The sequence below is a fragment of the Ptychodera flava genome, chromosome 8 (assembly GCF_041260155.1).
Source record: "Ptychodera flava strain L36383 chromosome 8, AS_Pfla_20210202, whole genome shotgun sequence".
Lineage (NCBI taxonomy): Eukaryota > Metazoa > Hemichordata > Enteropneusta > Ptychoderidae > Ptychodera > Ptychodera flava.
Window position 1 is genome coordinate 2,169,484 of NC_091935.1, and position 18,595 is coordinate 2,188,078.

General features: G+C 35.2%; 1 protein-coding gene across 5 annotated transcripts in view; it reads right to left on the reverse strand.

Moving 5' to 3' along the window:
* LOC139138174 (vitellogenin-like) overlaps positions 1 to 18,595 on the reverse strand; it is a 44,401-nt gene that overhangs the window by 4,476 nt on the left and 21,330 nt on the right. For all 5 annotated transcript variants that reach the window (XR_011553547.1, XM_070706426.1, XM_070706425.1 and 2 more), the window contains 16 exons: positions 15,115 to 15,269; positions 14,322 to 14,487; positions 13,566 to 13,811; positions 12,753 to 12,992; positions 11,868 to 12,085; positions 11,589 to 11,692; positions 11,001 to 11,125; positions 10,356 to 10,514; positions 7,578 to 7,770; positions 7,080 to 7,257; positions 5,821 to 6,009; positions 5,210 to 5,300; positions 2,910 to 3,113; positions 2,348 to 2,518; positions 1,403 to 1,585; positions 355 to 637 (listed from right to left, as the gene is read on the reverse strand). Coding sequence is in view for 4 of the 5 variants with exons in the window: in XM_070706426.1 (XP_070562527.1) it covers positions 355 to 637; positions 1,403 to 1,585; positions 2,348 to 2,518; positions 2,910 to 3,113; positions 5,210 to 5,300; positions 5,821 to 6,009; positions 7,080 to 7,257; positions 7,578 to 7,770; positions 10,356 to 10,514; positions 11,001 to 11,125; positions 11,589 to 11,692; positions 11,868 to 12,085; positions 12,753 to 12,992; positions 13,566 to 13,811; positions 14,322 to 14,487; positions 15,115 to 15,269 (2,905 nt within the window). In the remaining variant the exon portion in view is untranslated. The remainder of the gene's footprint in view (positions 1 to 354; positions 638 to 1,402; positions 1,586 to 2,347; positions 2,519 to 2,909; positions 3,114 to 5,209; positions 5,301 to 5,820; positions 6,010 to 7,079; positions 7,258 to 7,577; positions 7,771 to 10,355; positions 10,515 to 11,000; positions 11,126 to 11,588; positions 11,693 to 11,867; positions 12,086 to 12,752; positions 12,993 to 13,565; positions 13,812 to 14,321; positions 14,488 to 15,114; positions 15,270 to 18,595) is intronic.

The following is an 18,595-nucleotide window of genomic DNA, read 5'->3' on the forward strand; positions in this document are numbered from 1 at the left end:
TTTCACAAAACTAAGCCAGTGAAAACTTTATTTAGTCCATAAGCTTCAAATGAGCCCCAACAAGTGGTAGGCCAAAATAAAATGGTAACAAGTTGAAAGTCTGAATCTCTGTTCCATAGGCGCATTAATTCTACCTTAAACAAACTCAAGACATAATGCTTCAGAGTACATGTTCAATGTATGCTCTTAACTTTGACACAATAGAGAAATTATTATCAACGTTCTGGTATGTTACATCAACAAGATATACTGTGAAACACTGGCCGTTGATATGCTGTGTGCACCTCAAAAAAGACTTTGACACAAAATTATACAACAAAAAACAAGAATAATATCACCCTTGATTACACTTACGGAGTATCATTTTTCTGAACACTAATTCACTGATCTCATCAAGGGTATCTGGGATGTCATCGTAGCGCAGTAACAATGATTTCACAGGCACTGGTAGAGTTATGTTACTGATGGTAATTTCTTGATGAGGAGTCTCCAACACAATCTTTGCATTATCTGGTGAAATCAGATCACATGTCATCTCTACTGTGTGATGTTTCTGGTTGAATTTGGGTTCAAAGGTCACATGGGACAGCATCTTGTACAGGTACTTTGGTAACATTATTTCCAATTTCTTGAAGACCTGATAAAAGACAAAACAAAACTACACTTTGAAAATGTACATACGCAATATAATTGTATGAATACGTCAAATGATTACAGTCTACATGTAAATATCAGCTACCTTGCACAATTACCGGTACTGCTAAAACTGAAAGTCAAGGTCACTCTAGTTACATGAACTCTTATTTTATAACATACCTCAAATTTAGACCTTAAACAGATAAGCTACAGTTGTAACATTTGACAAAATTTTCATTATTTCTGTTTGATAAAAATAAATGCATTTCCTCCTCCTCATTTCTGATGGAGAGTGTTGAAATGCAAAGTACTGGCTTTCCCAAACGATGCACTGTGTATAATATGCAGAGATATTGACAACAAGTGAGTTTTATTCTACACTAAAACTCAGTTGATAGAATATTGAATATATACAGATTGTATTAACAGCTGAAAATAGGCATGGAACAAGAAACAAACTTCACAAAAACGACAAATAATGCATCGAAAGTTACAGCTTATTGAGTTTGAGCAGGCTGAATAAATCCATTTAGTTTTGGAGATCAATTAGTAATTACTGGTGGTATTTCAATCGGCCTTGTTGGGTAGTCCTGCATACAATTTTTATCATTATATACCTCTACAATGACTCACAGAGTATTACTAGGGACAACCTTGAAGATTGCAAATTGACTGGTCGGGAAACATGTTCAGTGGCCTCATACCTCAGACCATTGGATTTGCGCAAGTACAGTTATCATAAGTACAGAGAAACACAAATTCTTACTGTCTTCACAGTTTCAGGGAGTTCAGTGTAAACAGTCGTCAGATGAAGTCCAGTTCTATCTGTCCCTGGCAGGCGTATTGTGGTCAGCATTCTATATTCACGATCGCTGGTCAGTTCTTTATGACTGGAGATGGGCTGAACAACGGATTTGGGTTTACCAAACTTCCAGTCAAACAAGATCTCCTGAAATGAAGAACAAATTGTGTTGGAGTAATGAGAAAATCTACAAAAAGCAGAAAAAAGATTGTAAATACAAAATGTATCATATGTTCACACAGGTACAACTGTTTACACTGACTGATGGACAAGCAAGATGTCATCCTTTGTCAGTCAGACTCACTTACATCACATCATTTCACCTTTTCACCACCATTCTTTGATGTATCCAATTGTTTATAATAATATAGTGGACTTATATACTCAGAAATAGGGGTGCAAGGTTTACCCTAACGACTGCAAGATAATTCATTCAACAAATACAGACCAGATATTAGTATTGTTTGCTAATCATGCCATAATAGTCAACACAGTGTTCACAACATGTGTACATTTACAGCTAATACCTTAAAAATAAAAGTTTTAAACTTTTACAAAGTTTTTGCACGACAAAAGTTCAAACTCTGATCTTTGAAATCAAATGTGATTTCTATACTTGTACTAGGATTATGGCTGTCAGTACAATTTTATATATCCCTCCATGAATATTAATGTTAAAACAGAGAAAATTACAAATGGACCTGCAGCTTTGATCAAGCCATCACATGTAAAATTTGTGTTCAATGTGTAATCTTTGATTGTTCTTGTCAGTTCTTTTGAAATTCAAGAGGACCAACTCAACCACTGTCTATTATATCCACTGCACTGCCACAACTGAAAAATAGCACCAGTGTTTAACTTAGTGATTTGCAACTGGCTGACAAGTTGAGCCTTCAATTTCCAACTTACCTCCATTGGTTTAGTCATTCTGAGTGTCAATGTATTCTCATAGTAAGGATCTCCAGAGCGCAGGGTCTTCAGAACAATCTTACGATCTTCTCGATGCGTGCTCATGATCAGGTTCAAGATGTAAGTTTCTTCCTTGGGAGAACCAACTGTCGTCATTGTCAGTTCATATTCCTGAGAGTAATAGTCAATACCTCGATATATTCAATGAAACTTATGCATGGTAAAATCACATTTAGAAGTTGTCTATAAACTCTTCTAATCACTAAGAATCAAAGTAATAACTCTGTTATTAATGACAATTTTTGAAATCTCTGAAAATTCTGCAAGCCACATTCATAAGATTCCACTCAGTTCTAGATAATCATCCAAACATTAAGGATACCAAAGCTTGTCAGAAATTTGGTCTATGGATGGACAGATGGACAGACAGACTAAGAGAGTGATGACATTGGCCTCCTTGTATGCCCTCTGCACATGGTGGCCAAAATATTTATTTACAAGTCATAATTACTCAGAATTGAGAAAAGATCATTTGTCTGACTGCAAGTGCACAATGTAATACCTTGATAAAGGGATTTGCCTTCTCTTTGCTGAGGTCCACAACAAACTGTAACATCTTTGCTATATCATATCCTTTAAGACTGTACATGTTGAAATAAGATGGCCCTGTGAAGGGATAGAAGGCTTGTCCTGTCTTGCGCAAAATGACATCATAGTCTACACAAATTGATAGGCTGTTCTCCAACAGTGTCACACATGAGGTGTTCTGTACAAGAGATAACATTGAATTTACATAATATTCTTGAATCAAAAAGGTGCAATAATTAAATGCAACATATAAACTTAGTGATAAATTAACCAGAATAGGGCAAGTAGATTTGCTACAATATCAGGTAAACAAGCGACCTAGCGGCCGATATAGCTCCGCTGTGTTTATGTAGAGAATAACTATTTTTGACACATGTTGATGAAGAAGGAGGAAATCTTTGATAGCTCAATGCAGTGGCCAGAAAAAAGTGGCTAAAATATGCTGCAAAAATACACAATTGAAGATTTCATCATACTTTGAATATATCACATCGGATCATCCCTAGGAACATGTCAACCAAAGCTATCTGATGAGTAGTGTTTTGAGAATAAAATTTTCTGACCAAAAATGGCAACAATTGCCCCCAAAATAAAAATTGCAGATTTCATCATAATTTCAAAAGATCAAATTTAGTTCATCTATAGAAACCTGTATACCAAATTTCAAAGCTGTTAGACCAGTACTTTTTGAGAAACACATATTTTGACCAAAATGGGAAAAATTGCCCCAAAATTCAAAATTGCAGATTTCATCATTATTTCAATAAATATCATTTAGTTCATCTATGGAAACCTGTATACCAAATTTCAAAGCTATCAGATGAGCAGTTTTTGAAATACACATTTTTTGACCTAAAATTGCAAATATTGCCCCCAAAATACAAAAATAACAGATTTCAGGAGAAATTAAATATATATTACTTAGCTCATCTGTAGGAACCTGTATACCAAATTTCAGAGCTATCAGACCAGTACTTTTTGAGAACACGTTTTTTTGACCAAAATGGCAAAAATTGCCCCAAAATTACAAAATTGCAGATTTCATCATAATTTCTACAAATATCATTAAGGTGATCTGTAGGAACCTGTATACTAAATTGCAAAGCTATCAGATGAGTACTTTTGGAAATACACATTTTTTGACCAAAAATGGCAAAAATTGCCCCAAAAATACAAAATTGCAGATTTCATCATAATTTCAATACATATCATTTAGTTCATATGTAGAAACCTCTATACCAAATTTCAAAGCTATCAGATGAGTAGTTTTGGAAATACACATTTTTTGACCAAAAATGGCAAAAATTGCCCCAAAAATACAAAATTACAGATTTCATCAGAAATTCAATATATATTACTTAGTGCATCTATAGAAACCTATATACCAAATTTCAAAACTATCCGACCAGTACTTTTTGAGAAATACATGTTTTGACCAAAAATTGCAAAAATTGCCTTAAAAATGCAAATTTGCATATTTCTTCACAATTTGAACAAATCTGAAATAGATCATCCCTAGGGACATATGTAACAAATTTCAAAGCTATCTGACTGGTAGTTTTGAAGAAGAAGATTTTTAAAGATTTTTTTACCAAAAATGACAAAAATTGCCTTAAAAATACAAATATGCAAATTTCACCACGATTTGAAAAAATCTGACTGAAGTCACCCTAAGTAAACTGCATATTTAATTTCAAAGCAATCGGACAAGCGGTTTCAGAGAAGAAGATTTTTTTACCAAAAACAGCAGAAAATGCCCCAAAAATACAAATATGCAAATTTCACCACAATTTGAACAAACTTAAGTGAGATCACCCCAAGTGAACTGCATATAAAATTTCAAAGCAATTGGACTTGCAGTTTCAGAGGAGAAGGCAATTGTTGACGGACGACGACGACGACGACGGACGACGGACGACAACGGAAAGTCAACCTATTTGATAAGCTCCGCGTCGCTGACAGCGGAGCTAAAAATGTCACCATTTTTTTCACAGATTTGCATGATACAACTGAGGCACCCCTACAGTAGGAAAAATGTACATCACTTTCCTGCTTTAGTAGATGTCATTTTGAAAAAAAAAAATTCTTTGTCATGAAAGCATTGCTTAAAATTACAAAGACCAGTAAAATATTAAAATTTTTTCATTGCAAAATTGTTTTATTAAAAAAAATCGAATACAAATACTATGTTGTGGAACTTGAAATAGATAACATGATACACAAAGTCTAGATGTTGTGATAAACATTACCATGATATGGACTGATACACCTTACCTTCTTGTCAATTTTGTTCAAGTGACCAGACATCTTTGTGAAACTCTCTTTGGGATCATCAACTTTATCCATGAATGTGTACAGACTATGGCTGTGGGTATGCAAATCACACTGAATATTACATACATGTATGTGGCTCTGTATCTTGGGAAAGTAGAAGACTGAATTGCAGATATCGGAACATTTCCATCATAATTGAATCATAGATTATCAGGTACAGATATAGCTGCCGATAGAAAATACTGGGTGAGTCTAATTATTGAATATTTTTGACAAAAATATAGGTGCACCCGCCCCGTTGACACAGATCCTATCGACTGCATTCTCATGATATTCTAAGACTGAAAACTAAAGATTATCATGATAATAAATAGATGAAAATGAAAAATACAATACTTCTGAAAGTCAAAAAAGTCTGTTCATTTCACTTTTTCTCAGCAATATTCTTTAAAGTTTGTTTTCGTTATTTTTAGAGAGCTCTACTCAATCTAGACTGGAAGATCTGTCACTTGAGGGCGTTGTCTACGCTCCCCTCTCTTGGACTGCCAGAGGGAAGTGTAGGGAGGGGAGCATAGGGAGCGTAAGGATGCCTTAATTCAAAAAAAACTTACTTGAAGGTGAAGAGTTCACGTTTTGCTTCTTCTTGCAAGTACACTTGGACTTTGTGTTTCTTGCCATTCAAATCTGACTGTAGACTAGCCTTGATTGGTGCGTTGAGGTAGCTTGTAGCATTGATGACAACGCCAGTGTTGATTAGAGGTGAAGACACGCCCACCTTTCCAATCACTGTCATTTCCATTCTGGGTTAATTGAAATATTAGTTTGTTAATTGAGAAAAAATGTATAATTCAAATCTGTGTAAACATGTTTAGAGATAATTGATGTTGTCTCAGATTAGAGCTTGCACCCTAACTACACAATCATGCAGTACTAAAGTTTATAGCATTCAAAAACTGCTCAGTGAAATCCCCAGAATTGATCATTTTTTTTCTTTCTATGAATGTATCAGTTGCAAGTCTTTATGGAAGAATAACTGTTTAAGATAAATGTTGACTACATGTAATGATTGCATCTTGTTTTTGTTTCTGGGACAGCGTACTGTAGAACAAAATGTTTCATTCATTGTTATCTTTATTAAAATTTACAGTCATTTGGTATAATCATGGATGTATATAATTAGCCTACTTACCTTCATTGTGTGATTCTGGAAGACAATAGCTGTCGGTTTTTTATAATATTTCCTTAATTTTTGTTCAATGAGCAAAGTGTCTTATTTTTCTATCTAAGGTATGGTGAAATACCAAGTACTAGTATTGGTCACACAATATACAATATAATGTGCACAATATACAATATTTGTTGACAAATAAAGCCTAGTCTGAACAAAAAGTTACTTGTAACCATTGTCACTGAACAAATGCACCCTGTGTTGGCATGTTGAACACCTGACCTTTGACCTGACTTTGGGGGCAGAGCATGAAACCAGCTTTTTAATAAAAATAAATTTGGAACACATTTATTACCTGAAAAACAGTTACAATTAATGGAGCTTTATACAAACTGCAAAGCTTCAAAAATTGAAACAATATGTACCTACAACACCTACATGTACAGGTAACTAATCATTTCAGGTGATTATGTGACAGAGTAGATATTGCCTCAGAGACATGACCATCAAATAATCTTAAACATTCTTTGTCTGACAAGTGAATAAATTCAGCATTGTAATAAGTTTTTCTAGATTTGTTGAAGTTCAACACAAAGACATCATTAAACCTGCACCCATTGATGAAGTATTTTTGTTGATATTACCTGATATCCAGATTATAACAACGATAAGTACAACATGTCTAAATTGTTTGTTACTTACCTTGACCTTATATCACCATCAATTGTTATCTCAGTTGGTTTTCTGTGTAACAAACTTGGAGACACCTCCAACTTTCCATGAAAATTCAATTTCATGATAAGACCAGCTGAAACATTAATAGCCAGTGGCAGTCCCAGCATAGTGGCTTCTTGGTATTCAACATCCAATGGCACCATGGCTTTGAGAATCAAAGATTTAAAGTCATTGGTCAGATTTTGTTCACATTCCAACTTCTCACCTGCACAGTTTTAATGATCATTTAAATGAACTTTCATGAAACAAACTAAATTTAATGAATATGTGCTAATTCAAGGTAATGTGCAGATTTTCATTTATTTTTCATAGCTTCTGATCCATAAGCCTGTGTGCAGTCCATTTTGGCCAAGGTTTCTTCAAGGAAAATGGAAGACCTTTGAGGCTATATTGTATTTTGTACATTTCACACACAATAAAATCCCGCAGAGAAAGATTTTTCTTTGAAATTTCCAGATGACTTACCCTTCTTAAAGTTCACCTGATGACCGCTCTTCAACATCTCTTCAAAATTGTTGTTGCTTGGTCTGTGCTTTCCTTCCGATACCAACACCTTGACATCATCTTCACTGAATGTCTTATACATTACCTCATCATCGAAGAGTTTTAAATACAAACTGCCTTTCAGTTCACTGGGATGATGGTGCTGGGTTTCAAACTAAACTCCAAACAAAAATGGCCAGTTCATTGGTAAAAAAATTATCAAAAGTGAGATATGTTTGAAATCAGTTCTGTAGAACACAGCGCTCGAAATTAACTTTTTTCTCTGGTAGTCCCATTGGGCTACCATTTTCTGAAGTTGGTAGCCCAGTGACAAGGTCTGGTAGCCCATGCATATGGCGCGTAATCAAGGCCAATATTCAAACTCCCAATTTTCAACTATACAACTCACCATTCAACATTCAAACTCCACATTTTCAACTATACAACTCAACATTCAACATTCGAACTCCCAATTTTCAACTATACAACTCAACATTCAACATTCGAACTCCCAATTTTCAACTATACAACTCAACATTCAACATTCAAACTCCACATTTTCAACTATACAACTCAACATTCAACATTCAAACTCCACATTTTCAACTATACAACTCAACATTTTCAACTATCGAAGTCATAGGTCCCCCTAGACCACTAGCCAGCGAACACAAGCCAAAATTAGCATACATATAGTCAAATATGACTTTAAAAAATCGTCGGTGTCATTTTACATGAAACTACTTATCACTTTGTTAGGGAGTCCCAAACACATGGTGACCTCGCAGTTAATTTTGAACATGGACGACACCGAGTTCGTTCGTGACCACGTCAGTGGTAGTTTGTCTAGGCTGCTACTTGACCTTGACCAGCCCGACAGACGGGGAGATGTGTCACGTAGGTGTGAGAGTCTTGTTAGACTTTTATCACAGTTAAGTGGCATTGGAATGTGTAGTGAGCGTATTGTCCAGCTAGTGCAAGCCGCTCAACGTGAAATACATGATGTTAAACATAGTGGTCACGGTGTAATAAAGGGAAAGTGGCTTCACACATCAGCCATCTTGTCTTGTATGTGCTTTGGTGTGTTTAGTGTCTGAAATGTTTTGGCTGTTAGTGTGGAAATTAACAAGCGAGTTGTTATTTGGACCCTCTAGAACATCACATAGGAATAACTCTAAAACTCCGAAACGTCATGTGACGTATCTATGACGCGTTCTGACGTAGTATAGCCCAGAAGGAAAAACGTGGGTAACTACAATGAAGCAAGTTAGGGATGCCTAGGGAGAATACAAATCCCGAACTTCGAAAGTTGAAAATGTTGAGTTGTATAGTTGAAAATGTAGAGTTTGAATGTTGAATGTTGAGTTGTATAGTTGAAAATGTGGAGTTTGAATGTTGAATGTTGAGTTGTATAGTTGAAAATGTGGAGTTTGAATGTTGAATGTTGAGTTGTATAGTTGAAAATTGGGAGTTTGAATATTGGCCTTGATTACGCGCCATACATGCATGAATGAAGAGATTTTTTGTGAATGATATTTTTATGTATATTTAGACAATGAAAAGTTTATTCGCATGATTCTATCCAGGAAGTGAATTTTCTAGTCATTTGACATCAACACCTGCAGAAAATAGCCTCAGGAGAATGTTATAGCATGTGTACTGGACAACGGCGACGCCTCAAAGTTAGACGACCTATTCACAAATACTCAGAGCTTATATGCAATTTTTGATGTTTGCCATGATGACTTTTCACTCAGCACGTGTAAACCTAACATGGCTAAATATAGGTTGGCAATGAATTTCAGGATGACAACTTGGTACAGTCATGTTCCGAAAACTTTCGTGGCAATTTCGGCTATATTTCTCCACCATAGTACACTATCATGGGATGATCTGGTACACTTCAGAAAGCGTAATTTGTGGATGGCCCGACAGCTTTTTCTTTGCAGTTTGAATAATTTTGTGTTTAATTGTGATTGATACAATGTGATTAAATAACTATAAAAATGAATTTTTCATTGGCCATCATTTACCAAACCTGTTATCCAAGTACATCAGTTTAGATAATGATATTTTATTGAAAGCTTGTCGCAACAAATTAGACTGCACTGTCGCCTTTTAATTTGCACAACAAAGTTACAGTCTGGCCTTTCTGTGTCCAGCTTGGTTGACTGTATGAGCGTCGGTCATCTCACAGCGATCAACATCATGTCGCCCACTAACTGATTTCATGTCCAAGGCTTTGGTAGTCCATGTGGGCTACCATTTCATGGGTTTTGGTAGCCCCAGGGAAAAGTTGGTAGTCTGTGGACGTGGGACTACCGCTAATTTCGAGCCCTGAGACTTAATACTTTGCCAAGAAGATGGTTTGCAATTTCTTTCGGCAAAATTTCTGTAAGAGTTAGTTGATTATATTGTAAAACTACAATTGTACTGTACTGATATCACTTCCAATAAGGAGAGTTTTCGGAAGAACAATGTTAAAGTAAGGCATTGTCATTCTTTGATTAAACAGTAAATAACCAAAGTGGATAATACCATCAATATCATATTTTGCCACACAGGGACAGCTGAACCAATCTCACAACACTGTCTGTGATTGGTTTGTTACTTCAGGAGCTTCTTTTTTGGACCAATCTGTGACTTTGTACTAGAGGAGTAAAAATTTTACATATTCGGTGATGTGATTATATCTTCAAATGCAAAGTCCAAATGAAGCCACACAAAATGTGAAAACAAGAAAATAACCATTGTATGTACCTTTTGTCTTATAGCTTCAACTTCTCTGCAGACAGAATTTGATGCATCTCTCCTTGGTCTTTTGACAAAATCAAATATGGACTGTCTTCTACTCCAGAAACCCTTTGGACCAAAGAATCTCTCGATGACAGTCTGCAGGCCCTCTGCTCGGATACCAACCTATAAAAGTGAGGTTAGATGGCATAGCTTTAATCATACTATTTTATGACAATCAGACATACGTAGCAATTAGAGGTGCATTAAAACTCTTCTTGCTATGCTGTATGAAGTTAGATCCATCAGGACAGATCCAGAAGACAAACAGTGACAGCTATGATACCATCTTGGTGCAATGTAACATCCTTCATACAGAGGTCAAATACATGAGTGTTTACATGGTTGAAAATTACAGGGAAAGCTATCAAATACATGTATGATACCTTTTAGAACAATAAACATGCTTTGCAAATTTACAGTAAAATTAATTTTTTGAAAAAAGTACACTCAGTTGCCATAAGATGGTCACTTAAGAAAGCTCCCACTTTTTCCAGACGATGTTTAACCATTCAACCCCCTCTGCCCTGTATATAGGTTCACCCATCCTATTGAAGCAATGGGAATGTACCATTACACTGGTGGGGGATATCTCCTCACTGCTTCACTTACCTCAAACACATCAAAATTCTGTCCAAGCAATTGAATGTTCATCTTGGTCTTCACAGAACGTGGTAAAATTGAATCATGGGTAAAAATCTTGTAGACGTCAATGAAACCACCCATTTTGAGATCATCTGTACAAGACATACATACAAAACTATGACTTTCACATTGTCACTGCATATGGCTATACAGTCTATGATAGCCCTTGAACTGATGGGCTGCTTGTTGACTTGATGATGTATGAGTGATCAAGACTTTCCTATTAGACTGAGATGAAAACTGTTTTCAACAACACTGCTTGGCACAGTGGTAAAAGTCGTGATTTTTCAAGATTTATGGATTAACATTATAGCTGTTGGAGTTTACTTTTCACAAAAAGGACAGTCACAATTTTTGATGAAAATTCTGAACTCTGTCAGTGTGATTTTTAAATCAGAAACATTCCACAACTGTGCCCTCATTACACAGTCAACAATTTTCATTAACCACAGCAATTACCCACTCGGTTCGTATTATAGATTTTTTTGAGAAACATTGATGTATCCTGGTGCCTCAATTCACAATCTTTCCATCAAATTTTACAATTTTACATACTCAGATGGAGCGACTTGTGGAATCCAGTTGAGGTGTGAAGACTTGTTATGAATGGCGTAACAAATGGATGTGCATATTGAAGAGCCAGACGTGCAGAGTGTGCCCTGAAAACACAAAATATCAGAAAGGATACTGTATAAATAAATATGTGGGTATGTGTGTGTGTGTGTGGACTGTTTACGGGGAATTTGGAGTTAAATTAATCAGAGAGCACATATTAAGCATCTGAAAGACGGTAGATTGAGAAATTGTGTGGTATTATAAAAGTAAAAAACTTACTCCTTTTTCATGATTGGGGATGAAGTATTTGACAGGTACATCAGATGTGAAAACACAAATGAACCGACTTGTCTGCTTGTTTCCTTCTTCAGGTTTTCTGCTAGAAGGATGTAGATACTCTGGGTTGGTTTGGTCTTCAAAATAGTGAGATATGCGGCAATCCTCAATTCTGGGTCTTCAAGGGGATTGTGGTAAATTGGCATCAGTGTTGATAGTACCTGATGTAATTCATAAAATAATCAAATTTGAAAATTGTGAAATTTGTTGAAGTATTAAACTCTCATTGCACACAGCACATATGACATGAGTGTTGCAGTAGACGGGAAGTAAAATTGGCAATGACAATAGTGTACATCACATCAAAGTGCAACATTCAAGTTTCAATTCAATTCAATTCAGTGTGCTTTTCATTGTGGTCTTCAGAAGGAGATCTGAATATGAGATTTTTTGCCCGTTCTTGGTCTGATAATTGATGCTGACTGTGATGCATAAAAAAAAAAGAAATGCAGTCGAAAGCTTTCACGATTTCTCTTACACCACAGCAATCCTTCTTTTTCTGAGTGATGCATCAACAAATGTCAAAACCTATACCTTGGATTTACAACTTGATTACTTGCATTGTGTTTAAATTACAGAATTAAGTAAGGACATAAAATTATAAGATATAGGCAGACACATAAGCTGGGAAGATATCATATCTGTATGTCAGTCTTCGGTCATAATTAAGTTTGAGCAGCTGCATCATCAACATCTTACAACCAATCCTTCAAGAGCAGTCACAGAATACTTGATTTCATGAATGGATTAGAAAAAAATAATCAGACACTTATCCTGTGGGTGTCATAAAAAATTGAAATGTGGTTTTAAACAAGTCAAATTTCCTACCTTGTTGGACAGCTTTGGAGCAATTTTACCTAACGCGTCAACAGCATGAATTCTGACTTCAAGTGAGTTATCCACAGAATTTTGGAGATTTCTGATGATTGCATCCAAATGAGACTTTAATCCAGCATTGCCCATGGCTTTTATACACATTACTTTGGTTTCTTCTGTCCGGTGGTTTCTCAAAATGACTTCTGGATCAACTCTGTGCTTATGATGTCTTCCAGCCTTCAAATGGTACATCTGTTGATAAAAGCACTCAACATTAACCATATAAAGATGGATCAATCCATCCTATCGAGAAAAACAAGATGTTCCAAAATCTGATGGTAGAACAAGTGACAAATTCAGCTGCTTAATGAATACATTTTGTTTCCTCAAGAGAAGAAGATCATTTTTCTCCTTGTGTAATTTCTTTTTTTCTTGATAAAATCTACATCATTGTCGAGATTCTTTCACAAAATGATTTCAAATCTGTTCCACAATATAGTGAAACCAAAGATGACAAAGGCAGCTACACAGCAAGATGAATAACAAAACAAAAAGTCATTTTGTTGGAGTTGATAAAGATCAGACCACAATTGCTGATTTCAAAGTGTCTGTAGATCAGACAAAAGTGCTTTTTTATATGCATTGTTTTCTTGTTTAATTCTTGTTTGTAAAAGTCATTCACCCTGGTAGTATGAATGGTCAGGATTATAAGCATTCAATATTTTAATCCTTTCACCCCTAGTTCCCTATATACAGGTCCAACTTTATCATAGAAAACAATGGATTTGGGGCAAACCATGGTGGTGAAAGGGTTAAGACACGTACACCTTCTTTCATTGTGTCTTTGCTGTCTGCAATAATTTGCAATGGTCTGTACATGTCTTCACAGTTCTCCAAGTACTGCTCATATCTGACTGGACAGAATTCAGCCTTCTGACAGAACTTCCCTACCAAGGCGCTGAAAGCCAACATACAGCCACGACGCATCTCAATTATTTTCTGAAAGTCATCACTGTCAACTGCATCATAGTGTTTAGAAGATGGCAACATCACATCATGACAGCAAATTCCCTGGAATGAAAATGATAGTCATTTGATGGAACTTTCATAATTCATGATTATAATATCACCACCATCATTATCGTTATCATCATCATCATTGTCCTCCTCATTGTCATCTTAATCATCTTTACTACCATCACCATTTCAATCATTTTCTTCTCCTTCAAGCCATCAATTATTCCAAAATAAAAATTTCCTTTGTGGCAAGTGAATGTCCAGTTACCACTTGGTTTTGTTATTTTCGTAAAGAATTTTGTTTGCATACATTTCCATTTTGTGAACTTGATCATGAACATTTGTGAACTTTTTAACTTCTACCTACTTTAAAATGAACCCATACAAGTAGTAGATCAGACAAGAATTGTAAAAGTTTGAGAGTCTGAATATCTGTCCCCGAGGTGCATTTTACCTTAAAAACAAAGGCAAACACTTTAAACATCTCCATGACTCTGAAACACTACAACACGTCTATAAAACTAGAGTGTCTGCAATACTGAAGCAAGGAGCATTCATTCTCACCATGAGTACATCTAACATCATCTCAGTTGGTTTCTGAACACTGATTAAACCAGATAATAATTCAGTGATTTCTGATTCTGTTATCTGATCTTCATCAATGAGTTTCTTGATCAATAAGACAGACTCTTCATTTCCTGTCATCTTGATACCTTCCAGTAGCCATTCCCTGGGAAAGGAAATAAATGGCAAAATACCTGAAACCAATTACTTTCAAGATGCACCTACATGTACATCATCATCACGTTGCAAAGGCACACTTTAGGGTGGGAAGAACTAAACAACTACACCTTTTACTGATTTTGAGTTTTAAAGTGCCTCAAAGTAAGCTGTAAAATAACCTTTTACCACCATGGTTTGTCCCTAACCCATTGTTCTCAGTTGTGAGAGTGGATCTGTTCATAGGAAAATGGGGATGTACAGGTTAATAAGCGACTATGTTCCTACTCTTTTATAATAGAGAATAATTTTTGATGTCTAAAACCATCCTATGATACATAACTGCTATAACTACTGGCATTTAATAACAAACATCACTGAGATAATTTACAAGTTTGTCAAAACAATTACAAAATTCACTATTATTTTGCTGAGAAATCCAAGGGTCAATCAATTTCCTCTCTTTCCTTATTATCCATCATAGCTCTTTTACCACTTTGACAATGGTTTGACCCAATTCCATTCTTTCCTATGGTAAAGTTGGTCCTCTACACAGGACGATACAGTTGATAAGGTGAAACTAATGTTGGGTTTAAGCATTTTCAACATCACTGAAAAATGAACCAGCTGATCTTACTTTTTCTTGTCGTCTGTCGTGACTTCTTCAAGAATCTCTACAATCATGAAGTGGTTGCACTTACGCAGTGTTTTCACAAGTACAATGAAATGACTTGAAGAGTCTGACGATGCTTCGATATCTGAATTGACCAATATTTCCAATAAATACTTCACCTTGGACAAAATAATTAATAAAAGATCATTGAAGCATAAAAAAACCTTGGATGAATATGGGCTTGGGGGCTTTCTTTGCCTCATTACTGTAGGCCGAGTTAGCACCAAGTTGACCAAAACTATATTTTTGAAATGGGAAAATGTGCACATTAAAATACATGACAACAATGTTATTCTATGGTTATAATTTTGCTATTACATATCATTAGTTTTATGCTTTCACTTGGATTACTAAAATCACCATGAATATTGGTTGCCATGGTTTCAAAGAATGAATACACAATATGTCAAGCATGGCAGACTTGCAAACAACACATAAAAGCCCTTTTACTAGCAGAGTTTTTACAGATACAGCTCAGTAAATTCTAGCTATCATTGCAAATCAAGGATAACTTGCTGCAAATGGTTAACACTGCTGATTTTATAATACTTGAGATGTTTCAACAAATTTTAAAGACACAATTTTTCCAACTGGCTGAAAAAGTGACAGAAAGACAGACATGGCAACCAAGCTGCAGTTACAGCATATTGAAGCTATCACTATCAGCAAGGCAGGAAAATGTTGTCAATACAAGATGAAAGTCCCATACTTATAGGTTTCATAACAAATAGCAGTGTACCCTCTATGTTAAACAGCCATGCCATTGACTTAAGGTAGTGAGAGCCCCCATAATGAAAGACTTAAACTTTCACTAACATTTTCAGCAGGAATCTTTCAACTATCCTCTTTTGAAATCACATATAAATAATGGGGGTCACCATGCAAATTTTGGTACTAGAGAAACAAATTACCAAAGATTTACCAATATCTGAAATTCAAAATGGCCACCACCCAAGTGTTAACTTTTTGCAGACAAGTAAAATTTTTGATTTTAAAAGATTTTTTGCACCAAGAGTTTTAAAATGAATCCCAACACGTGGTAGATCAGAAGAGAAATGAAAAAGTTTGGGAGTAAAAAAATCTGTCCCCGAGGCGCGTTCTACCTTAAGAAAGGACTTCTCGACACAGTAAAAGCTTCACATATGTTATTCTACAAAATTCAAAATTGACTCAAAGTTTATTAGAGTTGTGATGCAGAAGGCAGTGAAGTGAAGTAATCTATATTTACTGGTTTGTATAATTTGAAAAAGGCATGAATTATACAAACACATTGACATAAGATATTTTACCAGCTACAATAAGTATGATGTGATTGGACAACTGTTGCAACAGGCAGTTAAGGCCAAAAAAATACTGTTTCTGGTCCTTGACATTCAGCAAAATTGATGCAATGACGGGGTTTTCTTTTTTGTTTTTTCCCTTTCTTTTTTTTTTATTCCTAACAATGCTGATTTGGCACTATTGATGCAACAATTATTGGAAGTTATCACTGGCTGCATAACACTTGTGTTTTCTTTTTAGCATTTTTGGACATGCAACCAGGGATATCAAGGATAGCTGAACTGATGAGTATGTAACCCCCCACAAAGACTATAATAGACAGGACGAGCAGGTTCTGAAATTATGCACACGGTGACCAGTAACGATCTTTTTTTTTTTTGCCTAAACAGTAAATTGAGAATAACACCAGAGATATAGAGGTACAGTACCTGGGTCTATACATGCAGCACATTTGTGAGCATTCAGTGTATGTGTACCATTCATGTTTGTGAAAGACAGCATGATACCACGGGATCTACGGTATACACTTATGATACAAGTGACAAGACAAGATGGTAGTGATGACATCATCATGCATATCATTAAAGATGAACAGCAATACGTCAGTGGGTTAAGGTGAGGAAAGTCAATCTTTATTACAAGAAAACACAACATTTGTGAAAAACATGTACACACAAATGATACATAGTATTAAGTGGTTACACAGGGTGAATATTGTGTGACATTCACAAAATTAAACACTGATTACTAGTACTTGTATATGTAAACACTACAAAAGACATAGCTTGACAGAGTCACACGCAAATTAAGTAATTAGTGTGGAGAATTATTTTTCTAGATCAGAACTACATGTATAGAACCTACGTAATTACAACAGACATAAATCCTGATAGTTAAATTGTTAGTGTTACAGTAAATAGATATATCACTATTCATAAATACAGAAGTTCTGAACTGTTGAACAACAAAAGAGAACAAAAGTTATAGACCAGGGTTCAACTGGATTTCCTTTATACATTTTATAACTTAACCCTTTGAGTGCTGTAAAATTTCAAACCAAAATTTCAATGCATAATTTTAACAATTTTCATGAATTTTTACGTAACTTTTTTGACAATTTTGGACCAAATGGCCATCACTTTCCATGATTTTAGATCAAAATTTTGGAAAAATCTGAAAATATTTGTCGGGTCACATTTTATGAAGGTGACACAAATTAACTTTGGCACTCAAAGGTTTAATGCAGCCTCTTGTTTAGTAAGTCTTTTTAAAATATCAAAGTTTGTGAACTTTGTAGAGTACAATTCAACTCTAGGACTGGCATGTTATTAGGTGTGCTAGTCCCAGTTAGAAAATACTTATTGCACAGAGTCATATTTTGGGTGAAAAGTTTCTGAATGAATATAGAAAATATGTGAAACATGAACAAGTTGATTTGCATTAAAGAAAATTTGTTTCTGTGATATACTAAACTGGGAAACTACATATGAACATTTCATTGTAAAAAAAGTACAAAGTATTTTCTTCCTGTGTTCAGAGAACATTAATTCACCACACACAGAGTTGGAGTAAAGATATTGAGTCACAAATGAAATACTATGTGGCTGTCATATTTGGTGTGCACATACTGGAACAATGTGAATAGTTCAGTGCTGTAGACGACAGTGCACACTGTATGTCATGAATGTGACACAGTTTTGAAATCAAATTTTATGAAAGGGGCCTACTCTTGAAACTTAAAAACAATTTTCTCTTCTTTGAGCAATGTTCAGATGCAAATTAAAGTAAATGCAAGGGTAACGGAAACAATTCAGCTTTGCTCATCTGCACTTGGTTTAGTTTGTATCACTGGACAGTGAAATTTTAGGCTTTTACCAATAGTATTGTAAGACAAACAGTCTGAAATAGGTAATGAATACAGAAGATTCGTCACAAAAGTTTGATGTTCAAATTCATGAACACATTCAATTTTGCAGATCATTATGCTTTGTACAAGTATTCTTCTCCATCTTCAAGGTTTATTTACTGTGGAATGTAACAAATTTGCCTAAAAATACTAACATTACAGTGTGTATCTACCTCCTACAGAAAATCACCGAGAAGAACAAGTGTGAAAGTACTGGCTAATTAATCTAAAACCTTTACTTCAGTCTGAAATTTCACA